Source organism: Eschrichtius robustus, chromosome 12, assembly GCF_028021215.1.
Source record: "Eschrichtius robustus isolate mEscRob2 chromosome 12, mEscRob2.pri, whole genome shotgun sequence".
In the NCBI taxonomy this organism is placed as follows: domain Eukaryota; kingdom Metazoa; phylum Chordata; class Mammalia; order Artiodactyla; family Eschrichtiidae; genus Eschrichtius; species Eschrichtius robustus.
Window position 1 is genome coordinate 69,387,471 of NC_090835.1, and position 21,711 is coordinate 69,409,181.

At 53.5% G+C, this 21,711-nt stretch overlaps 1 protein-coding gene across 2 annotated transcripts in view; it reads left to right on the forward strand.

The window, feature by feature from the left end:
- Positions 1-17,917, forward strand: part of PPARD (peroxisome proliferator activated receptor delta) — a 76,287-nt gene extending 58,370 nt beyond the window's left edge. For both annotated transcript variants that reach the window (XM_068557858.1, XM_068557859.1), the window contains 6 exons: positions 3,703-3,933; positions 12,630-12,784; positions 13,587-13,725; positions 14,368-14,570; positions 14,750-15,200; positions 15,847-17,917. In XM_068557858.1, the coding sequence (XP_068413959.1) occupies positions 3,804-3,933; positions 12,630-12,784; positions 13,587-13,725; positions 14,368-14,570; positions 14,750-15,200; positions 15,847-16,094 (1,326 nt within the window). In that variant the 5' untranslated portion in view covers positions 3,703-3,803 and the 3' untranslated portion in view covers positions 16,095-17,917. The remainder of the gene's footprint in view (positions 1-3,702; positions 3,934-12,629; positions 12,785-13,586; positions 13,726-14,367; positions 14,571-14,749; positions 15,201-15,846) is intronic.
- The last annotated feature ends 3,794 nt before the right edge of the window (positions 17,918-21,711 follow it).

Here is a 21,711-nt window from a genome sequence, read left to right on the forward strand (position 1 = left end):
GACTTTCTCAGTCCGAAAACTAGAATTTTACATGACTTCTCCCAAGTTTTCCCATCCTGCTGCAATAATTTGGAAATTATACACTCTATTTACGGTGTCTTAGTGGTTACCTTTGAAATTTTTCCGTGTACATTTGACTGAACTGTAAAGTTCATCAACATCTCCAGTTGTCTCCTGAAAAATAAAAGGACTTGAGCAATTTAACGCTGATCATGCCCTCTCATCTTCCACATTATTGTTTGTAAGCTTTTTTATTTTATTCCAATTTAAATTATTTTTAGAACAGGTAACACGCCTATAGTTCGGAATTTAAAAGGTACAGTACTAATACAACATTGTAAATCAACTATACCCCAATAAAAATTTTTTAAAAATAAAATAAAAATAACAGGTGCAGTGAAAAATCTCTGTCCCATCAGTGACCCAGACACTCAGTTCCCTCCCCAGAGGCAACCAGCGTTCCCAGTTCTTAAGTAGCCTTCCAGTGCTATCTTACACATACACAGTCAAATCCAGCCTCATTGTATCTTCTTTGCACAAAGTATAGCTCTTCACTTCATTCTGCAAATTGCTTTCTTCCCTTATTAATATATCTTAGAGATACTCCCAAATCAGTCCATAAACATCATCATTCTTGTTTATGGCTGTCCCCTGTTAATGGACATCTAGCTTGTTCCCCACACATACTGGTCAGGTAATACTGTAATGAGTAACCTTGTGCTAATACTTTATGTCACTGTACTTCAGTGGAAGGATAGCTGTAAGATACAACCTAGAAGTGGTATCTCTGGATCAAAGGGAATGTGTCCTGTAATTTAGATAGATGTAGCCAAATTACCCTCTTTAGAGGTTGTGCTAATTTACCTTTCCACAGGGACATGTGAGATGATGTTTCCCCACGTGCTTAGCCACAGAGTGTTAGCATCTGTTTTGGGGTTTTTTAAAAATAAATTATTTATTTATTTAATTTTGGCTGTGTTGGGTCTTTGTTGCTGTGTGTGGGCTTTCTCTAGTTGCGGTGAGCGGGGGCTACTATTCCTCGCAGTGCGCAGGCTTCTCATTGTCATGGCTTCTCTTGTTGTGGAGCATGGGCTCTAGGCGCACAGACTTCAGTAGTTGTGGCACGCAGGCTTCAGTAGTTGTGGTGCGTGGGCTTAGTTGCTCCGCGGCATGTGGGATCTTCCTGGGCCAGGGCTCGAACCCGTGTCCCTTGCGTTAGCAGGCAGATTCTTAACCACTGCGCCACCAGGGAAGCCCCATGAGTGTTAGCATCTGTTTTAATCTGATTGTAAAAAGTATATTTCAGTGTCGTTTTAATTTGCATTTCTCTTTTATGAATGATGTTGAGCGTTTTTTCATATGTTTAAGAACTAAGTGTACATACCTTTTCTGTGTATATTTTTTGTATTCTGGGCCCGTTTTTCTATTGGATTGCTGGTCTTTTACTTAATAATTTGTAGGAACTACTTTAGGGCAATTAGCCCTTTGTCTGATAAGTTGCAAATACTTTTCCCAACAAAAGATCCCATGTGCCACAACTAAGACCCGATGCAGTGAAATAAATAAATAAATAAATAAATAAATCATAGTAATTTTAAAAAATCCTGATGCCCAAGCTGCTTCCCAAACCAATCAAATGAGAATCCCTGAGGATGAGCCCAGGCATCCATATTTTTAAAAACTCCCCAGTGGAGATCGGTGCCTGCAGCGAGGAAGGCACTGCCCTGGAAGGGAAGGCTGCCGCCACCCCTGAGAGCAAGGAGCCCCAGGCCAAAGGGGCAGAGGGCTAGCGCTGCCTCCAAGGGAGGAGGCACAGAAGAGGCAGGGCCCCAGGCCGCAGAGCCATCCACTCCCTTGGGGCCGGAGAGTGGCCCTACACCATCGAGCGAACAGAATGAGTAGCTGGGTGGGGGCAGGTGGGTGATCTCTAAGCTGCAAAAACTGTGCTGTCCTTGTGAGGTCACTGCCTGGACCTGGTGCCCTGGCTGCCTTCCAGTGCCCAGAAAGGAAGGGGCTGTTGCCCCCTAGCCACGTTCCCTCTCCTCCTCTCCCTCCTGTGGATTCTCCCATCATCCATCTGGTCTTCCTCTTAAGGCCAGTCGAAGATGGTCCCTTGCAGTTTCCCAGGTTAGGTTAGTGATGTGAAATGCTCCTGCCCCTGGCCCTGCCTCCTTCCCTGTCCCCACCCGTGCAGAAGGCAATTGCTGGTTTTCTTCCCCAATTCTTCTCCAAGTAGGTTTTGTTTACTCCCCAAATCCCTGAGCCAGAAGTGGGGGTGCCTACACTCCCACACCCTGAGTGTCCAGCCTTCCCCTGCTGCGTTCGTAGTCTCTTGTGCTGTGCCTAGTGGCCCCTGGGCTGGGGAGGACACTGCCCCTGTCTAGGTTTTTATAAATGTCTTACTCAAGTTCAAACCTCCAAAAAAGAAAAAAAAAACACAAAACTCCCCAGTGATTCCAGTATAGCCAAGTGTGCAGGCCTAGAGCAGGAAGAGAGAGGGTGTGGAGTGTCAAATGATTCCCGCCTTCTGGCTTTGATAGGTGGGTAGTTGGGCATTTGGGTCACTAAAGTAGAGATTAGCAGAGGGAGAGAAGGGCGGGCTTAGGGCCAGATGGTGGCTCCTGTTTGGATAGGTTGAGTTGGAGCTGCCTGCGGAACATCCAAGATAAGGTCCCACAGATGCTTGAATTTCCCTAAAGCAGGTCTTTCCTGCTGTGAATCTTCCAGGCCTGCAGCACCACAGGACAGAGTCTAGTCACACTCCCTACGCCAGGGCATTTGAAGTGCTCATGCCTGGATAAAACCCACCTTCCCAGCCCGCCCTTCAAATCCTCTCTCCTACAGCACCCCACGCCTCAGCCAACAGGGCCCCTCACCACTCCACAGACACTGTGCTGCCTCAGTGTCTTTTCTCGGGCCGTATCCTTGAGAGGTGTTCCCTGCCGGGAGGACTCTCTCCCACAGCACCCGTAGCCTTACCCCCTCTGACTGCGGCATCTGTGGACAGTATTTTACTTGCTGAGGATTGGAACTGCCTCCTCCTGGGTGATGTAGACATGGGGGTCACCACCCAGTAACCCAGATTCCAGGACAGAGTGCATCGCCCCTTGCCTGACGGCTCTGCATTGAGCGTCTGGTTGCAGATCTGCTGTCAGCTGTGAGTCTAGCGTGGCAGGGGCTCGTGTCTTTTTCCCACACCCAAACATAGGAAGGGTAGGATCCACTCCCTTGAAGAAAGGTGGCTTAGGAGAGCGATGATTCTTGGGCCTGGGTGCTGGTGGGGACAGGATGGGGGTTGGGAGGTCTGATGCATATCAGGATCTCCAAGAGGACTGGAAAATTTGAAAAAGCCCCTCAAGTCATTCTCATGTGGCTCCTGTAGGTTCAGGAGGCTCAAAGAGCAGGATGCGGGGAAGGGTGGCACAGGGGTGTATCACCCCATCTGGCTAACGGAAGCTGCTCTGAACCCCACAAACCTGCCGCAAGAGCCAGGTGGGCAAAGGGTGGAGGGGCAGTGACCTGTGATGGCAGGATTAGAGGTTCGCACTGCAGGGATGAGTCGCTCCTGCTCTGCGGGACCAGGAGCAGCAGAAGCGCCCCTCCAGTCCCCCCAGACGGTGGCCCTCGATCCTGCCCCACTCCTTCCCCGTCTCGTCCTCTTCCCTGCCTCCCCAACCTCTCCCTGTCTTCTCCTTTGCCCAGGCTGACAGGAACTGCCCTGTAGAGGTCCACCTGTGTTCAGACCCAGAAGATGCCAGAGCTATGACCGGGCCTGCAGGCGTGGTGCCGAGGGGAAATCAGCCATGGAGCAGCCACCGGAGGAAGCCCCTGAGGTCCGGGAAGAGGAGGAGAAAAAGGAAATGGCAAAGGCAGAAGGAGCCCCAGAGCTCAATGGGGGACCAGGGCACTCACTTCCTTCCAGCAGCTATACAGGTAAGGGGGAGCAGGCAGGGGACACGGGGCAGAGAGAGCACAGATGGGGTTTGGGGGACAGGGAACCTGGCCCTCTGCTAACAGCATCATCATGGGGTGCAGGGCAGCAGGGTGGTTAAGGACTGGAGCCAGACAGCCCAGGGTCACACCCCTGCTCTGTTGCTCATCAACTGCAGGATCTTGGGCAAGTTGCACCCCTTCTCCCTGTAAAACAGACAGGGATTATAGGGGACGTGCACACGGGCTTCTGTGAGAATGGAATGAGTTAGCCTGTGTAATGCATGTTGTCATCATTATTATTCCACCTCTCCTACCACAAGGGATCCAGGACAAATGTGCATCAACAACGTGCCAGAAAGATCATCTGTACCTGTGATTGTTAGGATCAGTCAGAACACACAACTCAATCTGGTACTAATTACACATCATCAAGGTGCATTGTAATTAGGCAAATGCTAAGCACTTAGTGAGAATGACTGGAATTAATCATACTTTTGTGCAGCCAGACAGATTTTAGCGTCTCTTGTCTAACTTGTTGGTTCCCCTTTATCTACTGCCAGCAGCAGTGTAGACGTTTTCCTCTGGTACCTTGTACTGTGGTGTCCTCATCTTCATCATCATCATCGTGCTATGTCCACCTTCAAGGGCATCCAGACGCTGCACCCCCTCTCAGCCCCTGACTCTCCCTGCTGCTGCCGCCGCCCCTTCCCTGCTCCCTGCCCCATGGTCCCAGTTCTCTCCTGCTCCCTCCACCTGAGTGCCAGCACATTCGGCTGGTCCTTGCTCCCTTCCCTCAGAGGGTACTCAGCGTCATTAGAGGATGTGCTGCCGGGGGCGGGGGGGGCATCCTGATTTTGCTGCTGGCTTCAGCTGAAGGGGATCCTGACCACAAGTGGTGATTCGGAGCAGAGGAGCAGGCCTGCCCCACAAAGATGAGCTCTGGCTCCCTGTGTCTGCATGGGGAGAAGGAGGCAGATGGTGTCAGGAGTTAAGGCAGGGTGGGGGCTCTTGGGGTGGGACAGGCTCCTGCTTGAGCCTGCAGCTAAGAGAGGCCTGAATCCTTGGGCCTTGCTTGCTGCTTTGAACCTACAAAGCAGAGTCCCGGGATTTTGCAGAGGTTCTTCCTCTTCAGGGCACACGGTGGGGTAGGGTGAGGGGAGAGCCATCATCCAGTCCCTCTGATCCCACCAGACACCCTGGAACGACCAAAGGAGGCCCAGTGTGATTTCAGGGCTTGAGAGAAGGTATCCCCTATCCCCCAGGGTAACCTACTCCCTGTCGGTTGGCTGATGGCTTTGCAGACCCAACCTTTCTCAGGAGAGAGGAATGAATGGCTGACCTGCACACAGGACCTGCACACACTGTCCTGAACTTGAGACAAGCGGGGAGGCCTAGGAGGCAGAGGGGAGACACTGGGAGCTAAGAATGAGCAAGAGTTGTCACTGAGGACACCAAGGGAGAGTGGAAGGGGAAGAGAGGGCCCTGGGGTTGGTGGCCTCACTGCCTACCCTAGCCCACACTGCCCGCACGGCTGGCCCAGGCACGTAGAAGTACCTGCAGTGTGGTGTCCTGTCCTGGGGTTTCCTACACACGCTGTGGGGACCGTATCCCCAAATGATAGGCTGTTTGCATGCAGACCAGAGTGTGGTAGCTGGTGCAGAAGCAGGCGAGGCGGGCATGGTGATGGCGTCTCAGGGAGCTGTACTGGTGGGAGTTAGGGCACGTGGGGAGATGTCTGGGGCAGAATTTGCCCAGCCAGTCTCACAGTGCTGTGTATGATGTTGTGTTTAATAGATTCCGTTTATCAATAAATGGATGAATTGGCGGTAGAAAGACTTACTTGTTCAGTAATTGAAATGGAGGGGGCTGTTTAACCTAATCAATAGGTGAAAGCCACAGTATGTAAAATTCTACAAGACAAGCCCCCCACCAGAAAAACAGAAGCAGGTAATTCACGGCAGGACAAACACAAATGGCCAGAAAACATGAAACATTTTTCAGTCTACTCAATAGTCAAAGAAGGAATCTTCAGATGAGATGTCGTTTAGCCTGTCAGATTGGCAGCGAGGCCTGGGTTGGCCAGAGGGTGAGGACGTGGCCCTCCAGTAGTCCCTGAGGGTGGAAGGGGCAGCTGGGCAGTGCAGGCCATTACTACTTAGCGTGCATTCCTTTGGCCCTGCAGTTCCTCTTTTAGGAATGTATCCAGTGTAAATACTCGCTCAGCATGCACAGAGACTTCCACACTTATCTACGGGAGCACTGCTTATAATAGCAGAAAATTAGAAAGTGCCCATGTGTGGGGAATTAGTTATATAAACTGTGGTAGAGCCATACGGTGGGATGCTGTGCAGCCATTAGGTCTGTGTATACTGAGAGGGAAGTAAGTTCCTGACAACTTGGGGATCCCATTGTTTAAAAATCCTTATATATCTTAGAAGGCACTGGAAGAGGACACTCAAATAGCTAGTGAGGCTACTCTGAGGAGTAGGATCGTGGGTGGAGGGGATCTGTCAGATGCTGCCTGTGTGCCCTTATGTGTTTTTCTCACCAAGCCTGCAGTATTCTCATAACTTAAAAAGCAAATGCATTACTTTCTTTAAAAGGGTAAAATAAATTAGTTGTTGTTGTTTTCTTAAAAAAAAAAAAAAAAAAAGCCTGCAGGTGAGGGGCCCTGGAGATAGAGCTTCTTGTGTTGGGGATCACACAACCCAGGGCTAGAATCCCAGATCTGCCCCTGTGGACTGTGGTCCTTGCCAGTGCCCTCACCTCTCCAATCTCAGGCTCTTTGCCTTTTAAGGCTGCATCCTGGGACTTCCCTGGTGGTCTAGTGGTTCGGATTCCAGGCTTTCACTGCGGTGGCCCGGGTTCAATCCCTGGTCGGGGAAGATCCCACAAGCTGCGTGGTGCGGCCCAAAAAAAAAGCTGCATCCTGCCCATCTCAAGGGCCAGCTTGGTGAGGAGTCAGTGGTGGCATGTGACACGCCACAGGTGCTGGTCAGCACGTGCTGGCTCCCTGCCCCACCCCATGAGTCTATGACTTTGGCCTCTGGAGTCCCCTCAGGGACCCATGAGGATGAGGCACAGTCTCAAGCCCTGAAACAGCAGGAAGGCTGCACAGTTTGCTTTCCTTCTGACCCTCCAGAGGTTCTGCGCTGACCCTGTGCACCTCTGTACCAAGCTCAGCACCTGCCAAGCCCCTCCCCCCCCCCACAGGAGGCGGGCAGGACAGGCCTCATCGTTAGCGCTCAGCAAAGAGGAAGCTCGCGTGCCCGTGTCCCCCGGCTGGGCAGGGGCAGCTGAGCCAGTGTTCACCTCCCACTCCCACCCTCTTCCTCTCTTGCGTCAGTGATGAAGGTGCCAGTCACACCCAAGAAAGAAGTCAGGGGTCTCAGCGCAGGGCTGAGGAAGATAAAGTGTCCTTCCTCTTGTCCTTGGTGTCTCCTCTCAGTCAGCAAGTGCTTGGTGGGTGTCCAGCAGGGGTCGGCCATCCAGTGAAGGGCAAGGCTGAGTGCCTGCCCTGAGGAGCCCACAGTCCAGGCCGACAGGCCAACAGGCCAACAGAAGTAAGGAGGCTGCTTGGTAACCCAGCCCCAGAGTCCTACAGAATTGGCCCTGACTTCAGAAGCTGTTTGCCTTTGGGGCTCTGCCAGCAAAGTAAATAGACAGGGCTGTTCCCTCTGGGCCACCCTCACAGCTATGACAACAACCTATCTCCAGGGATGGAGACTAGATATGCAGGAGAACTCTCGACTACACTAATGACGTGAATAAGGTCAATAGTGTCTGTTTGCTGAACTTGTAATCAGAGATGGTGCAACTGATACTTCACTCTCTGCGTGACAAGGGTAGTGCTTATGCTGAGTCCAAACATTCGAATAATGGCATAGTGTTATCCTTGGCAGTGACGCATCTCATCGTTTATCATAATCACGAACTGTTGATTAGTAGTAATGAACACACGTACACACACGCACACACACATATACGGAAAGTCACAGAGTGCAGTGGGTAAGAGCTCAGCCCCAGGGGTTGGATGGTTCTGGGTGATAGTTCTCACACTGCCACTGTGTTAGTCAGGGTTCTCTAGAGAAACAGAAACAAGAGGAGGTGCGTGTGTGTGTGTGTGTGTGTGTGTGTGTGTGTGTGTGTAGAGAGAGAGAAAGAGAGGTTTATTTTAAGGAATTGGCTCACGTAATTGTGAGGGTTGGCAACTCGAAATTCTGCAGGCAGGCCAGCAGGCTGGAGACCTGGGGTTGTTGATAATGTAGCTCAAGTCTGAGGCAGCCTGGAGGCAGAATTCCTTCTTCCTTGGGGAGGCCTTGGTCTTATTTTCTTCAGGCCTTCAACTGACTGGCTGGGGCCTGCTCACATTGTGGAGACTCATGATTTAAATGTCAGTCACACCTAAAAAATACCTTCACAGTAACAGACTGGTGTTTGACCAAAAGCTGGATTCCATGGGTACCATGGCCTGGCCAAGCTGACATAAAATTAGCCATCAGAGCCACTATCAGCATGTCACTTAGCCTTCTGAGCCTGTTTCCTCACCTATGAAACAGGCGTTAAGAAGACCTGCCTGAAGGGTTGTTTTGTGGGTCACATGAGGCTAATGGTGTAAAGCGTCCAGTAGAGGGCCTGGAACACAGTAGGCGTGCACTAAAAAAGAGGTGTTATTGCTTCAAACACACAGCCCTTGCGGGGACTCAGATTTAGGGTCAAATCCCAGTCCCACCACGTACCGGACAGGTAATCTCGGACAGATTCCGTAACTTCCCGAGCCTCAGCGTCCTCACCTTTAAGTGGTGGCAGTTACTGTCTTCCAAGATGATTTGAAATGATACTAATGAGCATAAAGACACTAACACGTCCGGCACTTAGTGGGGGCCTGATAAACGCTGGTTCTTTCCCCTTCCCTCCCAGGACTGGTAGAGGCAGGCCCTCAGGAGGGGTTTGGGAGGCCAGGTAGGCAGGGTGTGGCTGGGGCAGAAGTTCAGAGGTGGGGCTCAGGGCCCAGATGATGGCCATCAGGTGAGCAAGGGCATCTCCTGAAAGCAGAGGAGGAGGCCAGGTGAGAGGACTGCCCTGGGCTGGCCCAGGAGAGTGGCTTTGCAGGCAGACAGCCCTCAGAGGGCGAGCCCAGGGTGTCTTCCATCCAGCATGCCTGGGGGTCCCTGAGGCAGAGGATCCCTGAGGCAGGGGCTCCCAGTGGGAGGGAGGGCCTCTCGGAAGCCCAGTCTCCTGCTAAGAAGTCATGGGGTGGGGGGACCTTCAGAAGCTGGTCCCTTGAATGGGGAGCATTCTGCCATCATTACTTTTGGGTAGGATGTGATGGTGATTGGAGGATAAAGTCTTAAGCCAGGTGGTCAACAAGGAAGAAAGAGAACCTTTATCTTTGGAAAACTCACCACGAAGTGATGGGATACCCCAATACACATGCACCCGACAACAAAACCTACCCCTGTAGGATACATACACTCCACCCGCCCCAGCCCCTCATCTCCCCTGCCTCTTTCTGCCTCGTGTGTCAGTTATTCGAGTTCTCTCATTCCCCTCAAATAGGCGGCGGGGGCAGGGGGGCCTTGTCCCATCACCCTTCCGCCCCAGGCTTCCCGGACTACCTATGCCCGTCCACCACCTGGGGGGCAGGACATGCCCAGGGCCCCCACGCTGCCCTGGGTCTCTTTCCGCGCCGCCCCCCAGTCCAGTTTGCTGCTCTTCCTGACTGGGGCCCCCCTGGGACACTCACCCTGGGCCTCTCCCTACAATCCAGAGCTCCGGCCGCCTCGGTGGTGCATGGGGCTTGGGCACTTTGGCTTCTTCCAGGGTGAGCAGGGGGCGGCGGCAGGCCAGAAGTGAGAGGAGGCTAGGTCTTGTTCGGGGCTCTCCCGGCCTCATAAGCAGAGGACCCTTCTCCCCCACCTTGGGTTTCTGTGAAGCCATGGGAAAGAAGAACAAGCAGCCAGAGGAAGGAAGAGGCACGTCCCCTGCCTGTGTGGGCACACGCTTGGGAGCCGCAGAACTGCAGCTTTCTGATACTAATAAGCCTCATCCTAACTTAAGCTGGTATTTCCACAGCACTTCCAAGGTCCAGGGACTTTCTCTGTTAACTCCTCTGCTCCTCACGGTGACTCTGAGACACATGCTTCTGTCACCTCCATTTGCAGAGGAGGAGACAGGCCCAGAGAGCAGAGTTGGGTTGTGAGCCTCAGACCCCCGACCTGAACTCAGGCTGTGCGGCTCCTGAGGCCATTCTCACCCCCTAGGCGGGCTGCTTCTGAGCACCTGGAAGCCAACTTGGGGGTCATCGAAGCCCTGACCTTTGAGCCCAGAGAGGGGAGCAGTCACCTTCCCTGACCACCTCACGCCCAGTCCTGCACCACGCTGCCTGCCCCACCGCTGGCCTTGCCACTCGCTACCTTGTGTCCTAGTGTTCTTACCTCAGCTGGTTGAGGGCAGGGTCTGACTCCTGCTCTGCACACAGCAGGTGCTCGTCAAATGTCTGTGGAATGAAAAGGTAGGGTGGCATTGCCACGTGCCGTACCGACAGCAACCAAGTGACCAGACACCTGCCAGGCCTCCAGGGCCACAAGGGGGACGAGGAAGGCACCACCAAGAGGTGGGAACAGACTGGGATGATATAGGTCACTGTGGACCAGACTCAGTGCAGGAGGTGGCTTTTGAGATCCAAGGGGAATGTGAGTAGAGACGTGCAGAGTCTAGCAGAGGAGGCAGACGTGCAAACCACAAAAACAACACCGCTTACAAGAAGTGCCAGAAAGCAAACATGCACACAGACCACACAGATCGGGGGAGGAAGTGCCGGAAACCCTCCCTGCCCGGCATCTGCGCAGGTCTCTACAGAGCGGTTTTACATGTTATCTCGTTTTCTCCCAGCAGCCGGTAATGTGAATTCCATTGCCCCCGCGATAACGCCGGCAGAAGCGGCGGGTCCTGCGTGGCCCCTCCAGCCCCCGGGCGCTGAGGCCAGGACGCCCAGGCAGCTTGAGGACCACTTAGTCCAGAGTCGCTGAGCGCCTGCCCCGCGTCCAGCAGCAGCGCCCTGGTGGACAGAGTCCCTGCCCCGAGGCCCTTATGTCCTGGTGTGGGGCGTCCAACGCTGAGTGAACACAAAGGCTCCTGAGGAGACCAGAAGGGCTCGGCCCCACCCCCACCCCCACCCCACGGGCTGCCGGCTCCCCGCGGCGCATGCGCAGGAGCCAAGGGCGCCTGCTCTCCCCGTCCCCGGGCTGAGGCGGGCTTGGTTACACCCCCTTGGAGTGACTGAAGTTGAGAGCTAAGGCTCTGTGACAGGCCAGGCTGTTTCAGGAAGCAGGGACCGTGTCACCCCTACCCTCCCCAGCCCGGGGGTCTGGTGCTCGCGCTCCTTCCTGCTGGCGGGGTGGGGTGTGGCTGGAGGCTTTCTTGCTGTCACTCCTAGGACCCCAGGGGACACCGGGAGAGCTGGGAGGAAGGTGTGGGGGAGTGGAGTACGCTTTGGTCTGGGGGTAGCTCCATCGTGGGGAGTCAGGCTCTTGTGCAGTGACCATACTGTAGAGAGGGTGGAAGGCAGGCCTGGAAAACCTTAAGTCTGGGCTGACCGCCGTGGCTTGGGTCTCCCTGCGGAGCTGTCTGCTCTAAGCCACTGCTCCTCTGGTCTGGGGATTTGGCCCCTGCCCCTGAGGAGGTTGTTCAGTCGTCAGGAAGAAAGCAGAGAATAGCAGGTTGGCAGGCCAGCCTGGCAGAGGCAGGGCAGGCAGCCCGTGGGGTCACACAGGGGCACTGGGCTGGGGGCAGAGACGGGCCCAGTCAGGCCCCCTTTCCCAGGGAAGGGCTCGTTTCTGAGCGTCCAGGGGGGAGATTCAGGAGAGACCCCGCAGCCATTCTTACTAAGTCACCTGACGGCACAAATACCCTGAAGTCGCCTGTGGCCAACTGCTTTCCTCGCCAACACTCAACACGGGGTTCAGACGTCTGTACATTTAACAGGAAAACACTCGAGGAAGTTCAGTCCACCGCCCGGTCATAGTGACTGAGATTTCTGCTTTTTCTGCTCTAGCAAGAAGTTTCGTGGGAATGACTTTGAGCTTCTTGAGAGATCCTTTGCAGCATCTCAGGAGTCCGTGCAGGAATCAGATTTCTGGGGCGGGGGCTGAGCTCTGCAGAGGCCTGCGCTTCTGTAGCCTCCACAAAACACATTTCACACAATCCCCTGTGGGCCCACACAGTGGAGTCTCTTAAGCCAGGGAGCCACTTCCTAAGGAGTCTAAAGAAAATCTCTCTGCTTCTTCCCTCTTGCTCCCCTCCTCCCAAAACACAACCATCCCCCGCATGCCCTCTCCCTGCCAGCAGTGAGCTCAGCCCAGGCAGGTCTGACTCAGCCCAGATAGTAAGCTGCTTTTCTGGAACACTTGCTGGATGTTGGGTCTGGGGGAAATGCTTTGGACACTTTCGCCCTCCACCCAGAGAAGCTGTCATTGACCCCACATTCTAGATGTAGAGGCTGATCCTCAGAAAGGTTGACTCCCAGAGGTCACATAGCCCTTAAGTGGCTGAGCCAAGACTGTGTGATTCCCGCCCCGCCACCTGGGCTGCCCTGCGGGCTCTGGTCACCTCCCCAGGCCCCCAGGCCTGGCAGAACACAAAGCCGCCCCTGTGTTGTGTGTCTGCCGACCTCTCCCTGTGTTGTGTGTCTGCAGACCTCTCCCGGAGCTGCTCTCCACCCTCGCTGCTGGACCAGCTGCAGATGGGCTGCGACGGGACCTCGTGTGGCAGCCTCAACATGGAGTGCCGGGTGTGCGGGGACAAGGCATCAGGCTTCCACTACGGTGTTCACGCGTGCGAGGGGTGCAAGGTACGGGCAGTGGAGGGGTGGCTGCCCATCGGGGCTGTGATCACATGGTGAGTTGACCTGCCAGGAAGGCTTTCCCTGCTGCCGGGCAAGGTCCTGACCATACCCACTGTGGAATTCCTGCCTGGGAGGCAGCCAGGCCCTTGGGCCCGTTCCAGGCTCAGCTCTGGGTCCTGTTGTAGAGGAGGGGTTCCCTCGCTGGGCCTGCCCCGCTGGGTACCAGTGGTGCCGACCCAGCCACTCACCTGGGCTCTCTGGGCTGCTGGTGCCCCCTGGGGACCTGACACGAGAAGACAGGTAGGACAGGATGAGGGTCTTGGGCTTGAGCCATCTTCCCAAGGTCAGGGTTTCCTGTGCCTCAAAGCCCGAGGGGGCTCTTTGATAAAAAAGGAAACGTTATATTTCTTTTTCTGGTTTTGCTTTTGGATTCTTCCTCCTAACTGCACACCCATCAAAATGTCACATATTATTTTATTAAACGACTACCTAGAAAAGATGCAGAACCAGGTTGCATTTACGAATAAATCAAGTTAGCCACAGTACAGTTTTGTGTCACCGAACTAACGGAGAAGCACTTAAAATAAATATGCTGTATTATTTCAGTTATTTTCAAAAGTTTTAGAGTTGTTTACTTTCTTTCTCCTTCTCTCCTCCAATAATATTTCCCCCCCATTACTTCCAAAATTCAGGAATTGTTACATCTCGACGCGTAATCAAGCCCCCTGGCATAACCCAGCAGGCAGGGTTTTACCCTTTCTCCCTTCCTCGTGGCTTTTCTCTTCCTCACCTGTCCACTGTCCCTCAGGGCTTCTTCCGTCGAACAATCCGCATGAAGCTGGAATACGAGAAGTGTGAGCGGATCTGCAAGATCCAGAAGAAGAACCGCAACAAGTGCCAGTACTGCCGCTTCCAGAAATGCCTGGCACTGGGCATGTCGCACAACGGTGAGCCAACCTGAAACCAGGTTTCCGAGAGCCCAGGAACAGAAAGGGGGTGCCCTCAGAGCAGCGCCCAGCACACAGTCAGCACACGGGTCAGCTTTGACCTTGCTGAGGCCTGCCTTCCCAGATCGCCCAGGAGCCGCCATGCTTCCCAGGCCGGGGGCAGTTGCCACCTGTCTGCACCTGAGCCTCACCCTCTCTGGCCCAGAGGGACCTGGGAATTGACCCTAACTCCAGTAGTGTTGGAAACACCACTCCCGGAACCTTGAGCGTGTCTTGGATGACCTGACAGGGTGTGAAAAGCCACTGCCAAGGCCCAGGATCCCCTCAGGTCTTCTTGGTTGTTGAGGGCAGGCAGGAGCCAGTGAGTGACCACGTGTGTCAGCTGCCAGGAGCCAGGCTGGAGTTTCCTGGAGGCCGGCACTCCTGGGAGACAGCCTGCTGGGCGCTGTGAACAAGACAGACAGAAGCCCTGCCCCTCCGGAGCTTATATTCTGGAGGGGTTCCCCAACATTCCAACTTGCTGGCTCTAGAGCTTCTACGGGCCTTGTGCTCAAAAAGTGTGTCTCCATCTTTGGCTTGTGTACCTTAGAGGTGCTGGCCCCTGCCCAGGCTCCTCCATGACTGTCCCCCTTCCCCGTGCAGCCATCCGCTTTGGCCGGATGCCAGAGGCTGAGAAGAGGAAACTGGTGGCAGGGCTGACGGCAAACGAGGGGAGTCAGCACAACCCCCAGGTGGCTGACCTGAGGGCCTTCTCCAAGCACATCTACAGTGCCTACCTGAAAAACTTCAACATGACCAAAAAGAAGGCCCGTGGCATCCTCACCGGCAAGGCCAGCCACACGGCGGTGAGTGTCACTGCTCAGCCTGGCAGCATCCCAGGCTCTGGGCCCTGCTGCCACCTGCCTGACTCCTGGGAGAACCAGGCCTCCTCCCTCCCCTCACTTCGTGGTACAGGCAAGGGGTATGGGGCACACATGGGCGGGGGTCCCCCGAGGCCTGGCCTCTAACGGGGCCTGGTTTTCAGCCCTTTGTGATCCACGACATCGAGACATTGTGGCAGGCAGAGAAGGGCCTGGTGTGGAAGCAGCTGGTGAACGGTCTGCCCCCCTACAAGGAGATCAGCGTGCATGTCTTCTACCGCTGCCAGTGCACCACAGTGGAGACCGTGCGTGAGCTCACCGAGTTCGCCAAGAGCATCCCCAGCTTCAGCGACCTCTTCCTCAACGACCAGGTGACCCTTCTCAAGTATGGTGTGCACGAGGCCATCTTTGCCATGCTGGCCTCCATCGTCAACAAGGACGGGCTTCTGGTGGCCAACGGCACTGGTTTTGTCACCCGTGAGTTCCTGCGCAGCCTCCGAAAGCCCTTCAGTGACATCATCGAGCCCAAGTTTGAGTTTGCTGTCAAGTTCAATGCCCTGGAACTTGATGACAGTGACCTGGCTCTCTTCATCGCGGCTATCATTCTGTGCGGAGGTAAGTGAGGGAGGGGCAGTGGGTCGGCCCCGCACAGCCAGCCCTCCTGGGGGCTGGGCCCTCACCGCAGGGGCCGAGCCTAAGCTCTGACAGCGTGAGGAAAGGTCCATGTGATGATGGCAGTGGAACATGTAAGGCACTAACTGTGTGTGCAGGACCAGCTCCATCTAGTATAGATGGAGATGAGATAGAAAAAAGACTGAAAGGAAATATACCAACATGTTGATGGGGGTTATTTCTGATAGTGGAGAAATTTTCTGTGTTTTACCTGCATTTTTCAAATTCCAACACAATAAATATAGTAAGACTCACGCTGACAGTGGCATAGAGCTTGCTTCATGCCAGGCACTGTTCAAGTTCCTTTTCCTAGATTATAACTCTTTAATCCTCATAACGATGCTATGCCAGAGGCACTTCTGTTATCCCCGTTTTACAGATGAGGAAACTGAGGTCCAGAGAGGCTGAGTGACCTGCCTGTAGCCTCATTGCTAGCCTGTGGTAGAGAAGGGGTTTGAGTCCAGGCAGGGAGGCCCACTGTTCCCAGGGCCAAGTTGCCCACACTGGCGGGGTTAGGGGAGCTGCCCTGCCCTTCTGAGACCCCGTGTGTGCCTGCTCCCTCCCACACCTCTGCCCTCTGTCCCCACAGATCGGCCAGGCCTCATGAATGTGTCACAGGTGGAGGCCATCCAGGACACCATCCTGCGCGCCCTCGAGTTCCACCTGCAGGCCAACCACCCTGACGCCCAGTACCTCTTCCCCAAGCTGCTGCAGAAGATGGCTGACCTGCGGCAGCTGGTCACCGAGCACGCCCAGATGATGCAGCGGATCAAGAAGACGGAGACCGAGACCTCGCTGCACCCCCTGCTCCAGGAGATCTACAAGGACATGTACTGAGGGCTTCTCTGTCGACCAGCCGCTGAGCGCTGGGCCTGGTGGCTGAGGGGGATCACACACAGTCGGCCCGCCTCCCTCTCCCTTCCCCGGCTCCCTCCTTCTCAGCTCCTCTGTCTTCTCTCATTTCTTTGCTCTTTTTCTTCCTTCCTCTCTCGCCCTCCCTTTCTCTCTCCCCATCTCCGTGTCTGTCCCTCTTCCTCTTCCTGTGAGGCAGTTTGTGTTATTTCACCAGCAGCGCAGAACAGCACCTCTGCTTCCCCGCCCCGCGCCCCCCAACCCCCCCACAGCAGGAGGGGCCTGCCCTCTGCACCAACAGTCCCCTTCTCCCGTCTTCAGTCTTCACAGCAAAGGACTCGAGCCATCCAAAGAAACACTAAGCTCTCTGGGCCTGGCTTCCCAGGGAAGGTAAGCAGGGCCAGGGCTGAGTGCAGAGCAGCCCCTGGTCACCGGGTCCCTGGCGGAGGACGCCTCCCCCAGCAGGCAGGCCCGCCCGGACTGCGGTGGCTTGGCTCCCGGCAGGCAGCGCGCACCTCAGCCCCACTGACGCCCGCCGCCCTTCCCTTCTTCTTTCCACCGGTCTCGCAGGCCAGTGTCACTGATGGCCCCCCCGCACTGGCCGCTGGGGGACACCCGCCCAGCCTGGATAGAGGTGGGGTTCCCTCCAGGTGGGGGTCCCTACACCCCCACTGACGAGGAGCGAGCTTAAAGAGAGGCGGAGGGAGGTAGGGGAGGTGGCGAGCCGGAGACTTGCTTCTGAGCCCAGGCCTGGGGCGGGTCCCCCATCAGCACCCCACTCTGTCTGCCCCTCTGCAGCAGCCACCGAGTCCTGCCTACGGGTGTCGGCACCGCGCTCCCCCGTCTCCCGCAGCGCCAGGGCCTGGCCTCAAGCGCACCCCTCCTTTCTCTGGCCTCCGGGAGACACTGGCAGTGGCTCCAGCCCAGCTGAAGCTCACGCCCCACACACACTCCCTCCAGCCCACACACCACAAGCACTGAAATCACTTTACCTGCAGGTTCCACACCCCTCACCCTCCCCTCCCTGAGGCAGGCGAGTGCCCAGAGGGGCCTGCAGGTGGATGGGCAGAGCTGTGCCCCTGTTCCCGAGGCTAGGCCAGATCCCTTGGTGGGCACGGGGTCCTGTGGACCCAGCCCAGCACCTGCCCACAGGGGAGGTACCGGGGATAAACTGATCCTGCTCGTTTGTGACACCCGTCTGTCCCAACAACTCTGCTGCCCTCCCCTTTTCCTTGTATTTGGCCCAGCTGGTCACCTGGAACTCTCCCTATACCGCCTCTGGTGACCAGGGACCTTGCTAGGCCCAGTCCCACTCCTGGCCCCGCCCCTCCCCCTCCTCCCCGTCAATAAGCACTCACCCCAGAGGAGAGACAGAAGCGCAGCTTGGAGCCATTTGAGCAGAGGACAGAGAGCCTACCCAGGCTGCTTCTCCAGGGAGGAAACGGGTCTGGAGGGGTGAGGGGCTGGCTGGCGTCTCTGAGAAAGGTGGCAGGACGTGGGGTTAGAGCCCAGGCTTCCTGGGTCCTGTCTGGTCTTCCTTTCCGAGGCGCCTTTCCATGCCTGAGGATCACTCTCTACTGGCAAGATTCTTCCCTCCCCTCCCCCGCCACGCACCCCATCCTCATCCCCCTCCCCAGGTCTGGTACTGAGGATACAGCTCTTCTCAGTGTCTGAACAATCTCCAAAATTGAAATGTATATTTTTGCTAGGAGCCCCAGCTTCCTGTGTTTTTAATATAAATAGTGTATACAGACTGATGGAACTTTAAATAAATGGGAATTAAATATTTAAGAGTTGATTTAAGCTAACTCAGCTTACAGTGTTTTTCCTGGGAGCTGATGAGACCCCTCCCCCTCTTCCACATCCAGTGCACAGAGGGGGAGACTTGGTCAGGCAAATGAGACTGTGGGGTGCTGGCCGGGGTGGCGGGGTCGGTTCTGGCTTGTGGGGCTGCCCGTCGTTCCCCCTCACCTCTTGCTCTGCTGACCAGTCCTCAGTCAGCAAGGTTTGTGGAGAACTGAGAAGATGCCATCCCACCCGGATGGAGCATTTGGGGTGGGAGGGGGAGAAAGGATACACACCCTCTGAGAAGGGTGTGTGGAACCATGGCACAAACCAGGTTTGGGGATGAGGGCGTCTGGGAGGGGCTAAGAAGGGCCTGGGAGGAGGCAAGTCCCCCTGGGCCTTGAGTGGATGTGGGACTTGCACAGGTTTTTGGGGTTTTTTTGCCACGCCACGCGGGATCTTAGTTCCCCAACCGGGGATCGAACCCATTCCACCTGGAGTGGAAGCGTGGCGTCTTAACCACTGGACCGCCAGGGAAGTCCCCGGGACTTGCACAGTTTTACCCCACGAGACATCAGGGCTTTCCTCTCCTTAGCTGACACCCCAGTTTTCTCCTTTACTTAACAGTGGTGCCATCTTCACAGACAAATGAATCAAAAATTTAGACTAAAAAAGAAGAGAGCAACCTTAAGAGAATTAGAAGATACCATCTTTGTGATAATTCTGTAAAACTTCTGAAACTTAAAAAGGTTTATTATTAAAGGAAGAAATGGGGTCCCAGGCTGGTAATATGCCTGGGGAGCCTGGAAGAAGCAGACGCAAAACCTTTCTGGAGGACAGACACAGGCAGTACAGAACTCCCACAAAATTACAAACATGAAGAGACAGCCTGCATGAAAATAAATAGAATAATCAGTGAAATTAGAGCCCCAGGACATCAAAAAGTATAGCTATTGATTATCATATAGGAGACAAATAAGTTTTATATTATTTAAAAATACAAAGATATGAAAATCATACGAAAGAAACAGTTTGCTTTTTAAGGAAAAAAAAAAAAGACAAACATTTTTAAAGAAATACCTGGAACTTCCAGAAAAAAAATGAGTTAAAAAACAGACACAGCCAAAGAGATCATTTTTGCCCCTCAGAAAAGATCTGTAGAAATTATCCCAAAAGTAACATAGGAAAACCAAGATAGAAAATGTGGAAAGGAAGAATAACAATACAAATTCTCATATACTGCAGAAGGGAATAGAAGTTGATAAAATCAACTTGAAAAACAATTTGGCAAAATCTTGTAAAGTTAAAATGCGCCTGTGGAAGCTGTGAGGCATGAGCCAGGTTCCACCCCTCAGAACCCAGGCACTGAGGTCCGTGGCTGCTGGGCTCACAGCTGAGTTCCTCTCAGGAAATTGCCCGCAGTGAAGGGGGCCACCTTGCCCGGGATAAGCACACTCCCTCCTCAGGGGCAGCCTATAGCCAACATGTGGGGACAAGCCAAGCCTCCTTGCCCCAGTTTGAAACAACGTGAAGAATCGTCCAGCTCCAGAACTGGGGCTTCTGTCCTAGGTACATTGCAGTTTAATTTCTCTCTCTACCCAATCCTGCTTCCTACAATTCCTTACAGGTGGTGTTCTCAGGAGCGCTCCCCAGTGAGTGTCCTGCAAGTAAACCTCTAAATCTATTTCCTGGAGAAGGCAGCCTGACACAGTACCCTAGAGTGAAAGCCACCAAATTGCACTAAGACTCATACACATGTTCTTTACAGCAAGAGCAAAAACTTAGAAACAATAAAAATGTCTATCAACAGGAAAATGGATAAATTTGTTATATTTATACAATGTTTAAGAAAAAAAAGACTAGAAGAGTGGGGGAGGGAAAAAACAACCTAGAAGAAACACATGGGGAAAATTATATATAATCTTGAAGTGGATAGACCTTTCAAAAATCTCTGTACACACAGAAGGTTCTAAGTTTCATGCAGTATACACAAAACTTAGAGTCTATAAAATAGATAAAAAGATCTTACTACATCACACTAAAAAAATTTATTCCAGTGGGGGGAACACAAAAAAATTTAAGTCAACCATGTTAAAAAATGTGTGACATAATAAGACAAAGGTTAATTTCCTTAATATGTAAAGAGCACCTACCAAGCAATGAGTAAAATGTCAACAACCCAAATGGGCAAAGGATATGAACAGGAAAAGAAATGCCTCTAAAACATATGGAGAGATGCTTAATCTCATAGTAAGAGAAGTATAAATTAAAACTACAATGAGGGGGGGACTTCCCTGGTGGCTCAGTGGTTAATAATCTGCCTGCCAATGCAGGGGACACAGGTTCGAGCTCTGGTCAGGGATGATCCCACATGCCACAGAGCAATGAAGCCCGTGTGCCACAACTACTGAGCCTGTGCTCTAGAGCCCACGAGCCACAACTGCCACAACTACTGACCCCCAGGGCCGCAACTACTGAAGCCCGTGTGGCTAAAGCCCGTGCTCTGCAACAAGAGAAGCCACTGCAATAAGAAGCCTCTGCACCGCAACGAAGAGTAGCCCCCGCTCGCTGCAATTAGAGAAAGCCCACGCACAGCAATGAAGACCCAACGCAGCCAAAAAAAAAAAATAAAATAATCTACGAGGGACTTCCTGACGGTCCAGTGGTTAAGACTCCGCGCTTCCACTGCAGGGGGTGCGGGTTTGATCCCTGGTCGGGTAACTAACTACAGCCAAAAGAATTAAATAAAACTACAATGAGATACTGTTGTTTTACATAACAAATTAACAAATACTAACAAGTTTGATTATACTGTGTTGGCAAGGGTGTGCAGACACAGGCACTCTCATACTGTTGGTGGGAGTATAATCTGGCACAGCCACCACAGAGGGCTAATTGGCAGCACCTATAAAAATTTTTTTTTAATAATTTTGATCCAGGGCTTCCCTGGTGGCACAGTGGTTAAGAATAAAATAAAATAAATTTTAAAAATAAATAAAAAATAATTTTGATCCAGCAAAAGTTAAGGAAATAACAAAGATGTCCAAGACAATTTGTTTCCCAAACTAGTGTCTCAATTTACTGATAAATATAGGAAGCTGATTAAATTCAATTTAAAAATCTCTCCTTTAACTTTTAAGTGAATTCCTCTTATTTCGTCTTTTTAACTTTCCCAACTTACCTCCCACATGGGGCACTACAGTCTAGTGGAGAGTACATGGGCTTTGGAGGATTAAGATAGGAATTGAGGGGGGTCTTAGGAATAGTCAGAGCTGGAAGGGCTCTTAGAGCTCATGGTCCCCCTTCTCCTCACTCCCCATCATCAATGGGCCCAGTCCAATTGTTCTCCACAGTGCAAGCTACAAATCCAACAGCAATTTATACTGCCCAGGAGAGGCTCTGACTGGCTGATGTGCTATCATCCAATCTGGAGCTTCCTCATTAGAGCCTCAGACAAGCCTCCTCCTGGCCACCTCTTATGGTGGCCCTTGCTGAGGCCCTTAAAGTCCTTAAACCATCCCCCCAGTTTCCTCCAGTAATCATCTAGGGATCCCTTAAGGCCTTCATGCCCCACCCCACCCACATCCTGTAGCCTGGACAGGGCATTTGGAGCCCCCAGCCTCCTAGCCTTCCAGCCATCCTGCTTCACCGTCCATCCCTCCTCCTGCAGGCCGGGGGCCATGGGGAGGGGTGGGCCTGCCTGCGCAGCCCCTCCTCCCTTTGGCCCTGCCCGGAGAGAGAGGGATAAAGGAGCACCAGAGCAGCCCTGCCTGATTCTCATTAGGGGCCACAGCTGGGATGGACCCTGCGGAGCCGG